The 20,842-nt window shown below is 41.4% G+C and overlaps 2 protein-coding genes across 2 annotated transcripts in view; both read left to right on the forward strand.

Annotated features, from left to right (window-relative positions):
* The window catches only part of RLF (RLF zinc finger), an 87,163-nt gene extending 77,741 nt beyond the window's left edge, over positions 1–9,422 (forward strand). Inside the window, exon 8 of the mRNA XM_030324371.1 lies at positions 4,299–9,422. Coding sequence (XP_030180231.1) covers positions 4,299–8,942 — 4,644 coding nt within the window. The 3' untranslated portion in view covers positions 8,943–9,422. The remainder of the gene's footprint in view (positions 1–4,298) is intronic.
* Positions 9,423–16,533: 7,111 nt separating this feature from the next.
* TMCO2 (transmembrane and coiled-coil domains 2) lies at positions 16,534–20,182 on the forward strand. The gene is made up of 2 exons (XM_030327524.1): positions 16,534–16,776; positions 19,819–20,182. Exons 1-2 carry the CDS (start codon positions 16,534–16,536, stop codon positions 20,131–20,133), a joined length of 558 nt encoding a protein of 185 aa, XP_030183384.1. The 3' UTR covers positions 20,134–20,182.
* Positions 20,183–20,842: the final 660 nt, after the last annotated feature.

A 20,842-nucleotide genomic window follows, 5' to 3' on the forward strand; every position in this document is an offset into this window, starting at 1 on the left:
CCGTCTCATGTTCTAAAAGCTGACTATTCCAATCCTAGCTATCATGTCCATTCCTGATAGCAGGGCACTGGGAGTGGGGAGGCAAACCACACCATGATAACACCTTTTCCTCATCCCCTCTAATACACACAGCCCCATGTAGCTGCAAGGGAGACAGGAGATATATTTATTATTTCAGGTTACTTTGTAACCAGATAGAAACCAGGCATTCTGTTTTTGTAGCAGAAGAGGCAAAGGATATTGGGAGACCGCTTATAACCAATGACTTAGTCCTTGGGGTGGAACAGGTTAATGATGCTAAAAAGCTTGTGTGGGCATTAGGTCTTTGGCAGAAGGCAACAGTGTATAATGGAGAGGGCCTTGTGATAGTACCTCTTTATTTTCTGGGCTTCCATTTTCTATAAATGAAGAGCTTAAACCAGATCATTTAAAGGTGCTTAGGGACATCTGGGTGGCTCAGTTGGCTGTGTCTGATCTTGATTTCAGCTCAGGTCATGATCCCAGGGTCATGGGATTGAGCCCCACATCGGGGTCTGTGCTGTACGTGGAGCCTGCTTGGGATTCTCTCTCTCTCCCTCTCTCCTCTCCCCCACTCCTTTACGTGCATGCTGTCTCTCTAATTAATTACTTAATTGGTTAAAAAAATAAAGGTGCTTAGAGTTGTTAGACTTTAAAAATAGTATGAATGAACGTAGATGAGGTTATATTTTGAAGTGGAAGTTAAAGAGGGCAACATTCAAGAAACTTGAATCCAGTTTATTTGGCCATATGGCCCTTTTTGGTGGAACATCTAGTGCTTACTGTTTTGCAAAACATGACTTTGTCTATTTTAATTCCTTCTCTTTAGTAATAGAGAAGCTGAAAATTAGAGGTGTATGACTTGTAAAGATTGTAAACCTAGTTGCAGCAGAGTCAGGACTGGACCATGGGTATCTTGACAAATTGCGTAATGTGATATGATTATCATTTGTAAATCAGAGCACAGAGGTCTTGGAGGGTCAGGTAAGTTTTAAAATAATTCATAGGTTCTCAACAAGTTTTATTCTTTTTGGAAGAGTGAGATAAACTGCAAAGAATATTCTTTTTTTTTTATGTTTATTTTGAGAGAAAGTGCATTAGCGGGGGAGGGAGGGAGACAGAGAGACAGAGAGGGAATCTTAATCAGGCTCCACCCTCAGCGTGGAGCCAGACGCAGGACTTGATCCCACAGACCGTGAGATCATGACCTGAGCTGAAATCAAGAGTCAGATGCTTAACCAACTGAGCTACCCAGGCTCCGTCCATTCTTTCTTAAATAGCCCAATCTGGATGAAATGGTAAAATGTACAAAATCACTAAGAGCACTTTTCAAAAAAACAGACTTTATACCATTATGCATTCTAAACAGATATACCAAGAAGTTACTTGTTAAAAGAGTAGTGAATAAATTATAGGATATGAAATGTGGAACTGAATTTTGAAGATAAGACTAAATTGATTTTAAACCAGGTAGCTGGAACAAAGAGTGGCAGACATAGTGTATGAAGAGCACATAGGATATAGCCATATCAAGCTTTGGAATTCATAAAGGTTGTAAACTGGTTAAGAACTCAGGTTATGCACAAAGATAGCTTTAAGTTTAAATCCTTGTTCCTTTGCTCACTAGCTGGTGACTTTGGGCAGTTAACCTTCCGAGCCTTGGTTTCTTATCTATAAAATGAGGATAATGTGGGAAAATAGTATTTGGATTAGTGCCTAGACTGTAGTAAGGTTTCAGGGATGCCTGGGTGGCTCAGTCAGTTAAGCATCTGACTTCTGCTCAGGTCATGATCTTGTGGTTCATGGGTTTGAGCCCCATGTCGGGCTCTGTGCTGACAGCTCAGAGCTTGGAACCTGCTTTGGATTCTGTCTCCCTGTCTCTCTGCCCCTCCCCCCTCAAAAATTAACAAACATTAAAAAAATTTTTTTTTTTTTTAATTTTTTTTTTCAACGTTTATTTATTTTTGGGACAGAGAGAGACAGAGCATGAACGGGGGAGGGGCAGAGAGAGAGGGAGACACAGAATCGGAAGCAGGCTCCAGGCTCTGAGCCATCAGCCCAGAGCCTGACGCGGGGCTCGAACTCACGGAGCACGAGATCGTGACCTGGCTGAAGTCGGACGCTTAACCGACTGCGCCACCCAGGCGCCCCAAAAAAAATTTTTTTAATAAAAAAAATATAGTAAGGGTAGGGTTCTGTAAATTGATGATAGTTGTTTCTCTGTGTTCCTAGAACTTAGAATGAATGATGCTCAACACAGTATAATTGCTTAACAAATTGATTATCAATTTGAAGAGTAGAGTTTATCCTGTTATTTTACATGGTATTCTGTTGAATACTAACTATGTGCCAGCAATGTAGTAATCGCTTTATATTGCTTATTTCATTTTTATAACAATGTTAGGAGGAAAATCTAATGTTACCACTACTGTTTCCATTTTATAGATGAGGCAGCTACAGCTTAGGAATTAAGAACTTGTCACTGCAGTGAAGCTGGGTTCAAAAGCAGTAAAAGTCTGACTCAAAAATCTATGCCATTGGGGCACCTGGCTGGCTCAGTCTCTAGAGCATGCAATTCTTGATCTCGGGGTCATCAGTTTGAGCCCCATTTTAGGCATAGAAATTACTTTTAAAAAACTTTTATGTTTTGCATTTTAAGCCACTCTGCCATACAATCCTACTTTTCTTTGCTCATAGTATTTTCATATTCCATTTCAGCCTCTCACGTAAGTCATCTTCTTGTATGCCTTGTATCATATATGACCAGATCTTTTTCCTGATTTTTTTTTAATGTTTACTTATTTTTGAGAGAGAGCTCAAGCCAGGGAGGGGCAGGTAGAGGGGGAGGAGGCAGAGGATCTGAAGCAAGCTCTGCACTGACAGCAGTGAGCCCATCGTAGGACTCGAATTCACAAACTGTGAGATCATCACCTGAGCCAGAGTCAGACACCCAACCGAGTACCCAGGCACTATATAGAAAGAATTTTAAGTTTTTGTTGTTTTTCCCATGGGAAGCTTGAGATTGAGTATACCTATAGCTATAAAGTACTAATTCTTTTAGGAGAAAAGAGGGAGAATCATTTCAGCCTTGAGATTTTGAAAACACGCAGCTGTTCATGACAGTTGAATTTCTTAAATCGAGTTTTATACAGCTGTTTCCTTTTTCACCCATTTATTTAAGCCCTGTCCTTCTTAACCAGCTTAAGACAATTCTTTTTTTGAATCCTTCAGTGACCTTATTTATCCTGATTTCCTTTGAATTCATGTACCTTTATTATTTATACATTTGGCATATAAATAAATTCCTTGAGGGTTAGACAGTGCTTTAATAGGCAGTGTCTTGTAAAGTTGGACACTATAAATGTACATTGTAACATCTAATCCAGTCCTTTCTTTGCTTGTTGAGGCAAAAAGAATTGGAGCACCTGAGTGGCTCAGTCGGTTAAGTGTTCATCTTCGACTCAGATCATCATCTCAAGGCTCGTGGGTCTAAGCCCCAGGTTGGGCTTTTAAGCTGACTGTTCAGAGCCTGGAGCCTGCTTTGGATTCTGTGTCTTCCTCTCTCTCTCTCTCTCTCTCTCTCTCTGCCTGCCCCTCCCCCACTCATGCTCGCTCTCGCTCTTTCTCAAAAATAAATCATTTTAAAAATTAAAAAGGAGGGGCGCCTGGGTGGCGCAGTCGGTTGAGCGTCCGACTTCAGCCAGGTCACGATCTCGCGGTCCGTGAGTTCGAGCCCCGCGTCAGGCTCTGGGCTGATGGCTCAGAGCCTGGAGCCTGTTTCCGATTCTGTCTCTCCCTCTCTCTGCCCCTCCCCCATTCATGCTCTGTCTCTCTCTGTCCCAAAAATAAATAAACGTTGAAAAAAAAAAATGTAAAAAAAAAAAAATTAAAAAGGAGGGGCGCCTGGGTGGCGCAGTCGGTTAAGCGTCCGACTTCAGCCAGGTCACGATCTCGCGGTCCGTGAGTTCGAGCCCCGCGTCAGGCTCTGGGCTGATGGCTCAGAGCCTGGAGCCTGTTTCCGATTCTGTGTCTCCCTCTCTCTCTGCCCCTCCCCTGTTCATGCTCTGTCTCTCTCTGTCCCAAAAATAAATAAACGTTGAAAAAAAAATTAAAAATTAAAAAGGAGAAGGATCTAAATGTAACTTGGAGGAAGAAAGTTTAAAGATAAATTTAAGAACACTAAAAGGTTCGAGAAGTATGTATCTTACCAGTGAAAGTTAGGTAATACTTCATAATGAAAAAGTAATAACTCCCCCCCCCCACCCCTGTTTGTCTTGCAGGCACAAGACACTGGTCTCGGAGTGTCAATTTTACTATGTGTCAGAGCTCTTCAACTCAGATCAAGCGAGGATGAGGAAATGAAGGCATCAGTTTGCAAAACAATTGCTTGTCTTTTACCAGAAGATTTAGAGGTCAGACGAGCCTGTCAGCTTACAGAATTCTTAATTGAACCTAGTTTGGATGGATTTAATATGTTGGAAGAACTGTATCTGCAACCAGATCAAAAATTTGATGAAGAAAATGCACCAGTTCCAAATTCTCTCCGATGTGAGCTCTTACTAGCTTTAAAGGCCCACTGGCCTTTTGATCCTGAATTTTGGGACTGGAAAACTTTAAAACGACACTGCCACCAACTGCTAGGACAAGAGGCCTCAGATTCTGATGATGATCTAAGTGGCTATGAAATGTCTATTAATGACACAGACGTTTTAGAGTCATTTCTCAGTGACTATGAGGAAGGTAAAGAAGATAAACAATATAGAAGAAGAGATTTGACAGATCAGCATAAGGAGAAAAGAGACAAAAAACCCATTGGTTCTTCTGAAAGATACCAGAGGTGGCTTCAGTATAAATTTTTCTGTTTGTTGTGTAAGCGGGAATGTATAGAGGCCAGGATTCTTCATCATTCTAAGATGCATATGGAAGATGGAATTTACACCTGTCCAGTTTGTATTAAAAAATTCAAGAGAAAAGAAATTTTTGTTCCTCATGTGATGGAGCATGTTAAAATGCCACCAAGCAGAAGGGACCGTTCTAGAAAGAAATTACTGTTGAAAGGCTCTCAGAAGGGAATTTGTCCCAAGAGCCCCTCTGCAACCCTGGAGCAAAACCAATCATTGGATGAACAAGCCAAAGGAGAGTCTCATGAATACGTCACATTCAGCAAATTAGAAGATTGCCACCTGCAAGACAGAGATTTGTACCCATGTCCTGGCACAGACTGTTCCCGAGTATTTAAGCAGTTTAAATACTTAAGTGTGCATCTTAAAGCTGAACACCAAAATAATGATGAAAATGCCAAGCACTACTTGGATATGAAAAATAGAAGAGAGAAGTGTACTTATTGTCGACGACATTTCATGTCTGCTTTTCACCTGCGGGAGCATGAACAAGTGCATTGTGGTCCTCAACCTTATATGTGTGTATCTATAGATTGCTATGCAAGGTTCGGATCAGTGAATGAACTACTTAACCATAAACAAAAACATGATGATCTGCGTTATAAATGTGAATTAAATGGCTGTAATATTGTTTTCAGTGACTTGGGACAGCTTTACCACCATGAAGCACAACACTTTAGGGATGCATCTTACACATGCAACTTTGTTGGCTGTAAAAAATTCTATTATTCCAAAATTGAATACCAGGATCACCTCTCAATGCATAATGTTGAAAGTTCAAATGGAGATGTGAAGAAATCGGTGAAACTTGAGGAGGCTGCACCAGGTGAAAAGCAAGATTGTATTGATCAGCCCCATCTACTTGACCAAACTGATAAATCACATTTACCCGAGGATCTTCTTTTCTGTGCCGGATCAGCTAGTTCTCAAATAGAAACTGCAGAAAATCTGAAAGAAAACAGTGACAGTAATTCTAGTGATCAGTTAAGTCATAGCTCTTCAGCTTCCATGAATGAAGAGTTAATTGATACACTGGATCACTCGGAAATGCAGGATATATTATTATCTCATGAGAAAGTCTTTGTGCCCTCCAATTTAAAAGAGAAATGTTCCAATGTGGCAGTTTGCTTTGATGGGACTAAGTTCACCTGTGGTTTTGATGGCTGTGGTTCCACGTACAAAAATGCAAGAGGGATGCAAAAGCATCTCCGCAAGGTCCATCCGTACCACTTCAAACCCAAAAAGATAAAGACAAAAGATCTCTTTCCCTGTGGGGGTAATGAACACAATCAAGCAACTGAAAAGTTTGATGCAGAACCTAAACCCAGTTCAGATACAAACAGTGACTCCCCAGATGAAGGTCTAGACCACAATATTCATACTAAATGCAAACGAGAATATCAAGGTTATTCCTCAGAAGCTTCTATCTGTGCTTCTAAGAGGCCGTGTACAGAGGATACCATGTTGGAACTTCTGTTACGCTTGAAACATTTAAGCTTGAAAAACTCAATAACGCATGGATCATTCTCAGGGTCATTGCAGGGGTACCCATCCAGTGGTGCTAAGTCTCTTCAGTCGGTTTCACCTACTATCTCCGACCTTAATTTTCAGAATCAAGACGAGAACATGCCAAGTCAGTACCTTGCACAGTTGGCAGCTAAGCCTTTTTTCTGTGAGCTTCAAGGATGCAAATATGAATTTGTGACCAGAGAGGCTTTGTTAATGCATTATCTTAAAAAACACAATTACTCAAAAGAAAAAGTCCTTCAGTTAACCATGTTTCAACATCGGTATTCCCCATTCCAGTGTCATATTTGCCAAAGGTCATTTACAAGAAAAACACACCTTAGGATTCATTATAAAAATAAACATCAAATTGGCAGTGACAGAGTCACTCACAAACTACTAGATAATGAAAAATGTGATCATGAAGGCCCATGCTCAGTAGACAGATTGAAAGGTGATTGCTCTACAGAACTCGGTGGTGACCCCAGCAGTAACTCTGAGAAGCCACACTGTCACTCTAAAAAGGATGAATGCAGTTCAGAAACAGATTTGGAGTCGTCTTGTGAAGAAACAGAAAGTAAAACATCTGATATTTCATCACCCATGGGTAGCCATAGAGAAGAACGAGAAGGACGAGAGGGAAGAGGTAGCAGGAGGACTGTTGCTAAAGGAAACCTCTGCTATATTTTGAATAAGTACCACAAACCATTCCATTGTATCCATAAAACTTGCAACTCCTCCTTCACTAATCTAAAAGGCTTGATTCGTCATTACAGAACTGTACATCAGTACAACAAAGAACAATTATGTTTAGAAAAAGACAAAGCAAGAACCAAAAGGGAACTTGTCAAATGTAAAAAGATATTTGCTTGCAAATACAAGGAATGTAACAAACGCTTCCTGTGTTCCAAAGCTCTTGCTAAGCACTGTAGTGACTCTCATAACCTAGATCATATTGAAGAGCCTAAAGTGCTTTCCGAAGCTGAATCTGCAGCAAGGTTTTCCTGTAACCAGCCTCAGTGCCCTGCTGTTTTTTATACATTCAGCAAGTTGAAGCACCACTTGATGGAACAGCATAATATTGAAGGAGAAATACATTCAGAATATGAAATTCATTGTGATCTTAATGGCTGTGGCCAGATTTTCACCCATCGCAGTAATTATTCTCAACATGTATATTACCGACATAAGGACTATTACGATGATCTATTTAGAAGTCAGAAAGTGGCAAATGAAAGGCTACTGAGGAGTGAAAAGGTGTGTCCGACAGCTCTCACTCAGGGGCATGAACATCAGACTACCAGGAGATCATTTAATGCTAAGGCTAAAAAATGTAGTTTAATCAAAGAAAAGAAGGCTCCGATTAGTTTTAAAACAAGAGCTGAAGCCCTCCATATGTGTGTGGAACAGTCTGAGCACACACAGTACCCCTGCATGGTTCAAGGATGCTTATCTGTGGTGAAGTTGGAAAGCAGCATAGTGAGGCATTATAAACGCACCCATCAGATGAGTAGTGCCTACTTAGAGCAACAGATGGAAAACCTGGTCGTTTGTGTGAAGTATGGTACCAAAATTAAGGAGGAGCCCCCTTCTGAAGCAGAGCCCTATATAAAGAAAGAAGAAAATAGCTGTGAATCAGAGCACACAAAGCACGGCCATTCCCCAGGTGACAGCGTGCCTGTCCAGAACACAGATTCCCTTCATCCAGGCGAAAGGGATGGAGGTCAGAAAGGATGTACAGAAAGCAAACCAGTTTTTGATGCAGATACTCTCCTCTACAGAGGAACTTTGAAATGTAACCATAGTTCAGAAACCACTTCTTTGGAACAATGTAATATAGTTCAGCCTCCTCCTTGTAAAATAGAAAATTCCATACCTAATCCTAGTGGGACTGAGAGTGGGACTTACTTCACGAGTTTCCAGCTGCCTTTACCAAGGATCAAAGACTCAGAAACTGGGCAGCCAAGTTCAGGGCAAGAAAACACTGTAAAAAATTCAACCCCTGTTCCAAAAGAGAATTTTAGGAAACATCCGCAGCCCAGGTCATTTGATTTGAAGACTTATAAACCTATGGGATTTGAATCTTCATTTCTGAAATTTATTCAGGAAAGTGAAGAGAAAGAAGACGATTTTGATGATTGGGAACCTTCGGAGCACTTAACATTAAATAATTCTTCACAACCCAGTAATGACTTAACAGGGAGTGTTATGGCAAATAATATGGTGAATGACAATGACCCTGAAGTTGACATACCTCATTCTTCCAGTGACTCTGCAATTCATGAGAACCTGACTGCAATCCCACCTTTGATAGTAGCTGAGACAACAACAGTTCCTTCCTTGGAAAACCTGAGGGTTGTATTGGACAAAGCATTAACAGACTGTGGAGAGCTTGCCTTAAAACAGCTTCATTATCTTCGGCCAGTGGTTGTCCTTGAAAGATCTAAGTTTTCCACACCAATTTTAGACTTGTTTCCAACAAAAAAGACAGATGAGCTTTGTGTAGGAAGTTCCTAAATAGCAATTTTGTTTTAGAAACAGACTGGCTCCAACACTGCAACATGGGGACAATTGCCAATTTGAACAAAGGCTGCGAACCAGCCACACCATTGTTTAGGGTAGAATAGGCTGTGTATTTACATGAATGTATAATATCTATGTCAGCAGTATTGGCTGAGTCCATTAGCTCTCCAGTTGGTTTATTGATTGGGGTTTTTTGTTTTTGTTTTTGTTTATTAAAAAAAGAAATGGAACTGTACTCTTGTTTGGTGCTAATTAATACATCAAAATATATTGGGGCTTCCTTTTTCAAATTAAGTGTGCATGATTGTATATGGAACAAATACTAAGATCCCAGGGTGGGAGGGCTAGGGAAAGGGATATGGAGTTCTTACTTGACTTGAATGTGCACCTGAGGGTGCTTTGTGTAATATATTGTACACTACAGCATCTTATATTTTTTGAGTTGAGTTTCAATAAATTACAATTTTTCACCCATTTCTTGTTTACTCATAATGAGTTTTCATACCATACACTAACTGAAACTGCACTGGGCATTTTCTGGAATGTGCACTTATATTTTACCCCAGTAGTTTCTCGTTTCTTATTAACCAAACCATTCAGATCAAGTTTCTTTCTGAATGACTGTTGTCATAGAGTTTTTGTGTAGAGAAAATTCTGAAATTGAGTAATTAGCTCTGAGGGTCAAGATAGCTCCCAAAAGAGGATGCCCGGCGGCTGTCCAGATAGAAAGAATACCAAGGAGAACATGAAGGGCATAGATGGATGCAGTCATGTTTCCAGGGACTTACAAAGAATGTGGTAGGCTGCAATGAAAGGGAAGCACTGGGGTGGATGAGATGACTGTAGAGATCGATGGGCAAGGACCCAACCATGAATGCTATTGAGTTTGGACTCGAGTCCGTAGGCAGCTGAGAGGCTTTAAAGGATTTGAACAAAATAACATGACGTTAATTGCAATGTTAAATTAATAACAATTTGTAGATGTCTTAAAATGATTGTGATTTGAGAGGCTGAGAATGGAAACAGTAGATATTAAGACTGTTGAAGTAACTGAGGCAAACCTGATGAGAGTTTATACTATCAGTTGGAGCACAAGGAAGAGGAGATGAAATTTAAAGAGAGGGTTGGATGGTGAAAAAAACGTTTTGAGCAAAACCGATTTAGTAGTGATGCGTCCAGTTGAGGTTGGAATACAAAAGGAAGAAATGAATTTTGGGGAAGAGGATGGAAAGCCAAGGTGAGCTTGGTCTTTGGATGTGTTGAACCTCAGTGGACTATGAGCCCTGTATGTCTAATGACAAAGCAGTGTGTTCTTATAAATACAGCAGCTTTATTCTCTGTTCTTGTGAAGTTCTCAGTGAGTTTCATCAGCTAGCAATGAAGTGACTCAGACACTCCTAATATCCCTTTCTTATGTCTGTCGTTAGGATTTTAAGACCTTTTCTCTGACCTCTAGAACACACACACACACACACACACACACACACACACACACACACACATGGACACACAATGCCTGAGTGCTTTCTTGGTTCAGATCCTAGTAGGTAACCATAGGGTTCTCAAATAAGCATCTGTTGAAAGAAAAAAATGGCAGAAACAGTGGACAGTGGAACACCTTAGAGGCTGAGGCTACTACTGACTCCTTGGGACCTTTAGCTAGTTTCTGTGGGCTTCAGTTTCCTCACCTATAAAGTGAAGAGGTATGGGATATTTTGACAGGTCACTTTCTGTGATCTGAGCATGAGAAACAGCTGGCGGCTTCATTTTTAGCCCAGAACAAGAGAAGATTGCTAATTTGCTTAAGACTGAACTACATCCATTCGACCACTCCTAATTTCTACCCCCAGAAAGGGCCAAGTAGGTCCGTTTGTAGTGGAACCAAACCCTAGTTGAACGCTATTGAAAGTTTGCTTCAAGTACAAGCCTAAATGGTTCATCCTAAGATTATTTTCTATTCCAGTTGGAGCATCTTTATTTGACTTTTTAATAAGACCACGTTTTATGTCAAACCCAGCATGTGTAGTTCTATGATAATACAGAAGGTCGGACAGTTATTTTTCTAGCTTTCCATACTGTCATTTTTACTTGATGTGTCTTTGGGATTTGTCCCAATGCTAGCACAAACCTGGTAGTATTGACTTTGTTTTCAAAGCCCTTTTAAAGTCAAGAATGCCCCCTAAATAATGGGTAGAAGTTCAGAGTACCAGACACTTTCATTCTGTCCTTTTACCCAGAATTCTCTTACTTCAGTGTTTCCCCATGTTGATGAACACGTGTGAGAGAGTGGAGTGGGAAATGAAGGAAAAGAAAGTTTTTGATTAGTATTCACAGTATTCCATCCCAAACCTATCGTCTCTTAGTCCCAGGTTGCCTACTTCTGCCCTGCACTGCCAAGGACATAGTCATAGTTATTAACCAAATATTTAAGTGCACACATATTGAGTGATGGTTTCAGATGCTTTAAAAGATAAAAATGTAAAGTAAATTTATCAAGGCATCTGGCGGTGTGGAGCTTTCATGTGAGGGCTGGGGTAGCTTTAAACGTTGTAAAGTGTGGTAAGTGAACCAGCAGCGTGGGCATCACCTGGAGCTTGTTAGAGATGGAGAATGTCAGGTCCCACTCCAGAGCTTCTGGACCCAAATCGCATTTTAGTAAGATCGATCTCCAGATGTTTCATAGGCACAGAAAAATTTGAGAAGCAGTGGCCTAGAATACAAAGTGGAAAGCACTGTGAGAATTCAGGGTAATTGCACTTTTTTAAAGCACTTTACATAAAATTATCTTGTTGAATTTTCGTAAGTTCATGAAGTAGGTACAGTTACCCTTATTTGGCAACTAAAAAGATAGAAATAAAGTGTTTTGCCTAGCTGATAAAAGCTAGGAATAGGTGGAGCCTAGTTTCCAATCTCATCTGACGGAAGGTATCAGGGAGGGGAAGTTAATGTGAAGGAAGAATATTAGAAGGTTGCAGGTGGTATTTAAAGTCCCAAAAACACCCTAGCTCTGTAATTAAACTGAGTATATGGTTTGTAAAAGTGAATAATGGAGAATAAAGTTTGAAATGTAAGTAAAAGGTCATGCAAATCCAATGCCAATCATACATCTATTATTGACATTTTCTCATTTGAGGAAAAAGGAAAACTGGTTCATATGGTTTCAGTGAGTAATTTGTAAACTGTTAAAAAGTCCATGTTTCTCTCAGAGAGAAACTTCTGAAAGGTTGCCCAATCCCTTCTCCCCACCTGCCACCCCACAATAAACTGTGATACCCCTGGTTTTATATGCTGACTCAGAGGCAAAGCCTCCCATTATGTAGAGCTGAGTCTGGAAAGAGGGGCCTGCCTTAGTCTGACCTGCTTGGTCTATACCTGCACGAATAGATTCTGTGACAGACTGCTTTTGGAGGTCTGAACCACTTTGAGGAAGGGAAGCAGGATAGTCAGGAGATTTAAAAACCTGTACACCTGTATTCGACAGGTTTAGCCTGGAAAAGAAGACTGGAGGTACAGGAAAGCTATAGCCAAGTATTCACTAAGCACATACTATCTGCTAGCTCCTGAGCGATGAACATGAGGCAGTGAGTTTCCTGCATCATGGTGATTAGAGTCTAGTAAAGAAGAGAATAAACAAAACACTACATAAAGTGCTACAGAAGAATCTGTGGCTGCGATAGCCTCCCCCCCCCCCCCACCAAAAAACAAAAAAGGCCAGGAAGAGCTTCCTTGAGGAAGCCATGTTTGAACTGAAACCTGAAGAATCAATAGGAATTATCCAGAGAGGATAATCCTGTTGTGTGGAAAGGCTTTGTGGTGTGTTCATGACCTTGACAAGTCTGGTATAGCTCATGCTGAGAGAAAAAATGGGAAAGGGAAAAGAGAGAAGGTTGGATAGATAGGTAAGCAGCAACCATATCTTAGTGCCAAGTAACTAGCTTCTAGATTTCAGATTTTGTTTGAAAGTCAATGAAGAACCTTTTGAAGGTTTAAAAGTAGGCACTGCGTGATTCATAAATTGCAGCATGTAAGTCAAAAAGTCTTAATACAGTCTGATGTGGAAGTGACTGATGGCTGGCCCAGTAGATAGATGGATGGATGACACTATCTAAAGGTGGGCTGAGGGGTGCCTGGTGGATCAGTCGGTTGAGTGTCTGACTTCAGCTCAGGTCATGATCTCACGGCTGGTGACTTCAAGCCTCGCGTCGGACTCTGTGCTGACAGCTCAGCTGGCATGCTCTGTCCCTCTGTCTCTCAAAAGTAAATATTTAAAATTAAAAAATTAAATGTGGGGGGCGCCTGGGTGGCTCAGTCAGTTAAGCGGCCGACTTCGGCTCAGGTCATGATCTCTCGGTCCGTGAGTTCGAGCCCCGCGTCAGGCTCTGTGCTGACAGCTCAGAGCCTGGAGCCTGATTCAGATTCTGTGTCTCCCTCTCTCTGACCCTCCCCCATTCATGCTCTGTCTCTCTCTGTCTCAAAAATAAATAAACATTTTAAAAAAATTAAAAAACAAATTAAAAAAATTAAAAATGTGGGCTGAGATGTCTTGCATAGTGATAATTCATCTTTGGATATGTTCAGGTGTCTAAGAAGGGAGTCAAACTATAAATGGGTTTTTGGACTAGGTTCTTTTTAATTTTTTTTAACATGTATTATTCATTTTTGAGAGACAGAGACAGAGCATGAGCAGGGAAGGGGCAGAGAGAGAAGGAGACACAGAATCCGAAGCAGGCTCCAGGCTCCGAGCTGTCAGCACAGAGCCCGACGCGGGGCTTGAACTCACGAACTGCGAGATCATGACCTGAACCGGAGTCGGACGCTCAACCGACTGAGCCACCCAGGTGCCCCTGGACTAGGTTCTTTTAAGGTATGTTATACTATGGAGATTTACAATACCTTGCATTTGTAAATGTCACTACAAATAATAGTTGCACTTACCTCTATGGGTAGCTTATTCTTTTACACAAATTTTCAACTTCTCACTCTAGGCCTACAAGGTAAAAGTTACCCCACGTCACAAGGTATTAAGGCTTGAGTTAAGTAATTTGCTCAAGGTAACAAGGTTAGTGAATAGGAGAGCCAAAAGTTTTAACCCAGATCCATTGTATTCCCAAACGCCTATCCTCTTAACAGTTACTCTATAAAGATTCTATCCAGGGGCACCTGGGTGGCTCAGTCAGTTAAGCATCCAACTCAAGTTCGACTCAGGTCATTATCTATGGTTTGTGAGTTCCAGCCCTGCAGCGGGATATAAGCTAACAGTGTGGAGCCTGCTTGGGATTCTCTCTCTCTTCCTCTCCCTCTGCCCCTCCCCCACTTTCTCTCTCTCTTTCCCTCTCTCTCTCTCAAATAAACTTAAAAAAATAAAAATAAAAATAAAAGGATTCTACCCAAACAAGCGCACAGATACGGTAATAGGCACTTGATGAATGAACAGTGTAGGCCATAAAGATATTTTGAATTCTTCCAGGGGACTTTGCATTCATCTAATATTTTTTTTTTTTTATTTTTTTATTTTTTTAATTTTTTTTTCAACGTTTATTTATTTTTGGGACAGAGAGAGACAGAACATGAACGGGGGAGGGGCAGAGAGAGAGGGAGACACAGAATCGGAAACAGGCTCCAGGCTCTGAGCCATCAGCCCAGAGCCTGACGCGGGGCTCGAACTCACGGACCGCGAGATCGCGACCTGGCTGAAGTCGGACGCTTAACCGACTGCGCCACCCAGGCGCCCCAATCTAATATTTTATTTTAAAAAGTTTTTAATGTTTATTTTTGAGAAAGAAAGAGTGTGAGCAGGGGAAGGGCAGAGAGAGAAGGAGAGAAAGAATCTGAAGCAGGCTCCAGGCTCTGAGCTGTCAGCACAGAGCCCAATGCGGGGCTTGAACTCATGAACCGTGCGATCATGACCTGAGCTGAAGTTGGACACTTAACAGACTGAGCCACCCAGGCACCCCTCACTTAATATTTAGACTTCTCCTATGTGCCAAGCCCTAGGGATACAGTAGTCAATAAAAGGGACATGGTCCCTGTCTTCAAGTTGATAATAGGAAAGACAGATGTGAAACCAAAAATTTCACAAATAACTATAATTGTGTTAAGTGCTTTGAAAGCAAAGTGAGAGGTGCCATGTAACAGGGGGTCTAAGCTAGTATAGAGATTCTCAAGCAATGATTTAGTTGTCACAGCCCTATCTTTCTCCAAAAAGTTTCTGATTGGCATTCTTTAATAGTTTCTGACCTATTTTAACCTTTAATAGCCAAATCCAAAGTCTTATCTGAGTCCCTTTTATTCCTTGCTAGAAAAGATTTTGCGTTCAGTCACTAGGAGACTGTGGGTTTAACATCAATAGCAGTCACTCCTGAACCAGTAGATCATTTCATCCTGACGCAAGTACATTTCCAACGGCACTCTGGACTCCGTCTTCTGGATGTGTCTCTGGCACCTCAAGCAACTTGCCTTACCTCCCCTTCTTGCAAGAACAAAACAGTTCTTGCCTCTACCAGGCCTCCCTCTTGCTGTCCTTTCGACCAGAACGAGCAGATTGGAATAGCATCACACAATATTTTTCCAAAAATTGTCATAACTGACCCCTTTTCTTCCTTTTTCTGCCTCTCCCTCTTCTTGGTGCAAACCCACTTTTGGATTCTTGGCTGTCTTCACAATTGATCTCACAGTTCATACGCTTGTGTGTGAACTCTTTTCATGTAAGTTTTTTAGGTACAGACCATACATTTTGTATTTTCATACCTCCTTGCTGAAAATACATAGGTAGTAGCCAATAAATAATTGTTTTGATAACATGTGATTTAAGTTATTGTACAACACGCTACTGTTTACCAAGTGTTTAGAAAATGATATCATTTGTTTCTAACATAAACCTTGCAAAAGATGTGGCATTCCCATCTGTAAAGAGATGAGCAAAATGAGGCTCAAATATGTTTAAAGTCTTCCCAAAGATCACAATTTCTAAACAATAGTGACATGTGAAAAAAGGGAATGCTACAAAATGATCCAGTAATATCCCCCCTCCACATTTACCTAATCCCTAAAGAGCAAACTATTCACTCTTCAGGAAAACTTTCTTTAGATCCTCAAATCTCCACTTAACCTCAGTTAATAATTGCTGTCTCTTCAGTGTATTGTTGGAAGCGTTTTATATCTACACTCCCCAAGAAAGTGACCGCTAGCCACATTGGCTAAATAATTAAATTTATCTAGTTATAATTAAATAAAATGTAAAATCCAATTCCTTGGCCACACTATTCACATCGGACAGAGCAGATATAGAATATTCCCATCATTGCAGAAAGTTCGATTGGACAGTGCTGGGCTAGAGCTAGAACTTGCCAAAGATCAGAGAAAGCAGTATGACTGAACCGAAAATCCAGGCCAGTAGCTGGTTGGTTCTGAGTGAGAAAGTTCACCGGGTGAGTGGGAAGCAAGCTGACCTTTGAAACAGTGACATCACAATGTACAGTTCACAATGGCTCCAGAACACCTCAGCTCCAAGGCCACGCTCCCTAGCCCATATCTAGGTTCCTGAAGCCTCTGCACATGTAGTTCCAGGAGCTGCTGTCTTACTAAAATGTCAACATCTTTGTCCTCATCTTCTGTCTGGGACAACCTCGTAGAATATCTCTCTCTGAGCTCAATAAGGAAGTGGCTACAAGCAACTCTTCTGGGAGAGACTAGTCCACCTCAGCAAACAAATTTTGGAGTACTAGATACCCTTGCTCCAATTGTGCAAGTTATCCTGGGGATTTCTTTTTTGCTTTTGTTGGGAGTAGGAGTATATATCTTATGGAAACGAAGTGTTCGGTCAATTCAGGTCATACTCTTTTGTTCCAGAGGAATTTAAATAGTTAGAAATTGAAACTTGGTTAGTTCTCTCCCGCATTGCTGCTATACCTGTATTCTAAGACCATGCAGATGAGGAAAGGATGAACCCTAATCTCTGAAATTGGTTGAAACTAGGTTATCCTTAAAAACTTTTGCCAGTTAGGTTTCGAGCATAAAGCGCTCTCTCTCTCACAGTGGTTTTTGGCCTGTTTTAGAATAAAACAGATGAAACAAGCTTATAAACTGAGAAGGCAGCTTAACCTCAAACTTATTTGATCACATATTCATCTTTGAGTTTTTACTATGTGCCTGACACCATTAGGGGTACCTTTTCTTTTTTTTTTTTTTTTTTTTTTTTTTTTTTTTTTTTTTTTTTTTCAACGTTTATTTATTTTGGGGACAGAGAGAGACAGAGCATGAACGGGGGAGGGGCAGAGAGAGAGGGAGACACAGAATCAGAAACAGGCTCCAGGCTCTGAGCAATCAGCCCAGAGCCCGACGCGGGGCTCGAACTCACGGACCGCGAGATCGTGACCTGGCTGAAGTCGGACGCTTAACCGACTGCGCCACCCAGGCGCCCCATGGGGGGGGGGGGTACCTTTTCATAGAATAGGCATGGCAAGGATAATTGGGATCTTGGGTTTGGCTTTGCGTTCTTACTGTGACATTGCTCTGTACCTGATGTCAAGGCATGTATATTCATTAGGCACCGATATTTTCATTATTTCTTTGTTTTCACAATATCAGGCTTGGGCACCTCGCTGGCTCAGTCAGTTGAGCATCTGACATCGGCTCGGGTCATGATCTTGCTGTTCATGAGTCTGAGCCTCACGTTAGGCTTTCCGCTGAGAGCACAGAGCCTGCTTCAGATCCTGTCTCCCTCTCTCTCTGCCCCCCACCCCTGCCTGCTCATGCTCGCTCTCTCTCACACACACACACACACACACACACACACACACATACATACATACATAAATAAATAAATAAATCATTGAAAAAAACCCAACAATATCAGACTCAATAAACAGGGATTCTTCTGGGGAATAGGAGCATAATTGGCTGGGATTGTAAGAAACATTGAGGATTTTACATACTTCTAATCACCAATAATAATAACTTCATAGTTTTATCACCAGCAATAATAGCTATATTTACAAGGTAGTCAAAATGCTTTCTTTTTTTTTTTTAATGTTTATTTGTTTCTGAGAGAGAGAGCAGGGGAGGGGCAGAGAGAGAGGGAGAGAGAGAATCCTAAGCAGACTCTGCCTGTCAGCAGAGCCCAATGGGGGACTCTAACCCATAAACCATGAGATCATGACCTGAACTGAAATCAGGAGTCTGACACTTAACCAACTGAGCCAGCCAGGATCCCCCCAATTTTTTTTAAGTTTATATGAGAGAGAGAATGTGTGTGCGAAAGTGTGCTCGGGGGAGGGGCAGAGAGAGAAGGAGAGAGGATCCCAAGCAGAACCCATGAACCGTGAGATCATGACTTGAGCCACAGCCAAGAGTCAGACACTTAACTGACTGAGCCACCCAGAAGCCCCTAGTCAAAATGTTTTTAGAATCCCAACAATAACATGAAGTGGATAGAGGTTGTTTTCATATAGAGGTTTCATTTTCATTATCACCTCCATTTTGTAGGCAAGCGAACTTGGTTATCACTGAACCAAGTTGACATAGACTGTAAAAACTGGCAAATCTGAGATTTGAACCCAACGTTTAGGATGCCAAATTCAAATCTCCAAAATCTCATTTAATGTAATCTAACTAACGTAAATCCCCAACAGGGATATGTGTGTATACATGCACTTCAGTTAGCTAATAGAAGAATATAAGGCCAAAAACCCAAACTGTTTTCTATAATTCTGGGTTCTGCTCTTGTCTGGTTAATGTTCAGCTCAATTAGATGAACCCGCAGCCCTCCGGACACCTCAGCCAAGAAAAAGAGGTAGTATAACAAGTGGTTAACAGCAAGGGCTTTGGAGTCTGACCGCGGGGGCTCAAACCTTGGTTCTGTCGCTTGCTGTGTTGACTGACAGCAACCAGCCTCCAAAACCCCACTTTCCTTTATCTGTAGGATGGGTTTGCTAACAGTGCCTCTCTTAAGAGTGGTAGTGAGGGTTAAAGGAGATACTGTGTATGTAAAGCTCAGCACGCAGTAAGTACTCAATAAACAGGGCCAGTTATCATAACAAGGAAGAAAGATGATTGGTTGTTTGGTTTTTTTTTTATCCTGACAGGAATCTATCCTAGATCATTAAAAATTTTCCCCCAGGGGCGCCTGGGTGTCTCAGCCAGTTAAGCGGCCAACATCGGCTCAGGTCATGATCTCGTGGTCCGTGGGTTCGAGCCCCGCGTCAGGCTCTGTGCTGACAGCTCAGAGCCTGGAGCCTGTTTCAGATTCTGTGTCTCCCTGTCTCTGACCCTCCCCCGTTCATGCTCTGTCTCTCTCTGTCTCAAAAATAAATAAACGTTAAAAAAAAATTTTTTTTTTAAAAAGTTAAGGTAGGCTAAATTGAAAAAAAAAAAAAATTTTTCCCCCAGGACCAGGAAACCTAGTTTTTCAGACCACTGTGTCCTGAGGGAACCTACACGGAAATCAGAATTCCTGGGTTTCAGTCCTGGCTCTACCATTCCCAAGTATACGACCTTGGACAATGGCAGGGTCCAAACTGGAAGGTATTTAAATGGCTACCCAGTTCTGGTTTTTTTCTACATAAACAGGTCATGCATAGGCAAAACGCCCTCCTAGCACAGATCCCTGCCTGTGACAAATTTTTAGTAAATGATATCTATTATTATCATCTTCACTAATTAAATGCAAATAATAATCCCTGACCTGCGTATCACTGTTTTGTGGTAAAGATCAAAAGACAAAAAAGATGTGAAGGTGTTTTGTTAAACAGAAGCCTTGGCGTAGGGATGAGGGATTATTGTTACTGTTAGGTTTTTGTTTTGATTCTGTTAGTAAACTGAGGCATTCGTGCGAATAAACAAGTAACGTTCAACTTCTGTTGTTTTATTTTAGAAAATATTGTTGTTTATCATCACACTCTACAAACTTTACAAGAAGAGCACAGATTTTTTTCAGGCTTTGCTGGTCAACCCAGAAGGGAACGCTCTCCCGGGTCAAGACAATAACTTCTTCCTGTCCTTGGGTCTGCAAGAGAGAATTTTGAAAAAACTTCAGACGGTGGAAAACAAAGTGAAGGACCTGGAGGGGATGATCATTTCCCACAAAACTGCCACGAAGAGGGATTGCTCCTCTGAGCCCTACTGCAGCTGCTCTGACTGCCAGAGTCCCTTGCCCGCATCAGGATTTACTTCCACATCTGAAATGTGACGGACTCCAATCTCTTCCAGAAAAGCACTGTTTTTTCCCTCATGTGTGTGGTGGTATATCAATAAAGATAGAGAACTATATTGAAATTACCCTGCAAGGACGGGCTCTCTATTCACTAGGGCCCAGCTTCTACTGACGTGTGCGGTGGGGTAATGTGGGGTATAGTCGTCGTTAAAAATGTCTCTGAGATACTGATGTCACTTGGTAGGCTGGAGACCATAAACAGGCATATTGGGACAAGGATGACCAAACCGGAATATGTGGGATGGGAAAAGAAGGGAAAGTGGGTCAGGGATGCAACCTTGGGTTCCACGCTGAAGAGGTTGGATTGGATACGATAAAAACAGCAAGAAAGTGCTGTTGAAGGGCAATGGTGTGGACTGTCCTGTAGAGGTAGGCTGGCTCTTGTGCTGGTGTTTGGTCTAAAGGTAAATAATGTGGCCTGGGAATCTGTGTTCATTAATTACTCAGAGGTGGACAAGGGTGGGGTGGACATAAAGGACACTATAATTTTATCCAACTTTTATTGATACTTAATCTGGGCTAAGCATTATAACCCTTGGGAATCTGTCCTGAGTGCTTCAGGAGCACCCAGTTTGGCTGGTTGGGCAGTTAATTTCAGAACAAGTAGTTATATGTGATACAGTGGGGTTATACCAACTTGAACTTAGCTGAATTCTCCTATGTGAATCCCATCTAGGCAGGGAGG

Source organism: Lynx canadensis, chromosome C1 (genome assembly GCF_007474595.2).
Source record: "Lynx canadensis isolate LIC74 chromosome C1, mLynCan4.pri.v2, whole genome shotgun sequence".
Taxonomy (NCBI): domain Eukaryota; kingdom Metazoa; phylum Chordata; class Mammalia; order Carnivora; family Felidae; genus Lynx; species Lynx canadensis.

Bases quoted from the DNA above. Each gene is read 5' to 3' on its own strand.
- TMCO2 (XM_030327524.1), top strand. From the start codon at position 16,534: ATGTCAACATCTTTGTCCTCATCTTCTGTCTGGGACAACCTCGTAGAA. The intron at 16,777-19,818 runs GTCATACTCTTT...GTTTTATTTTAG, and splicing joins GAAGTGTTCGGTCAATTCAG to AAAATATTGTTGTTTATCAT.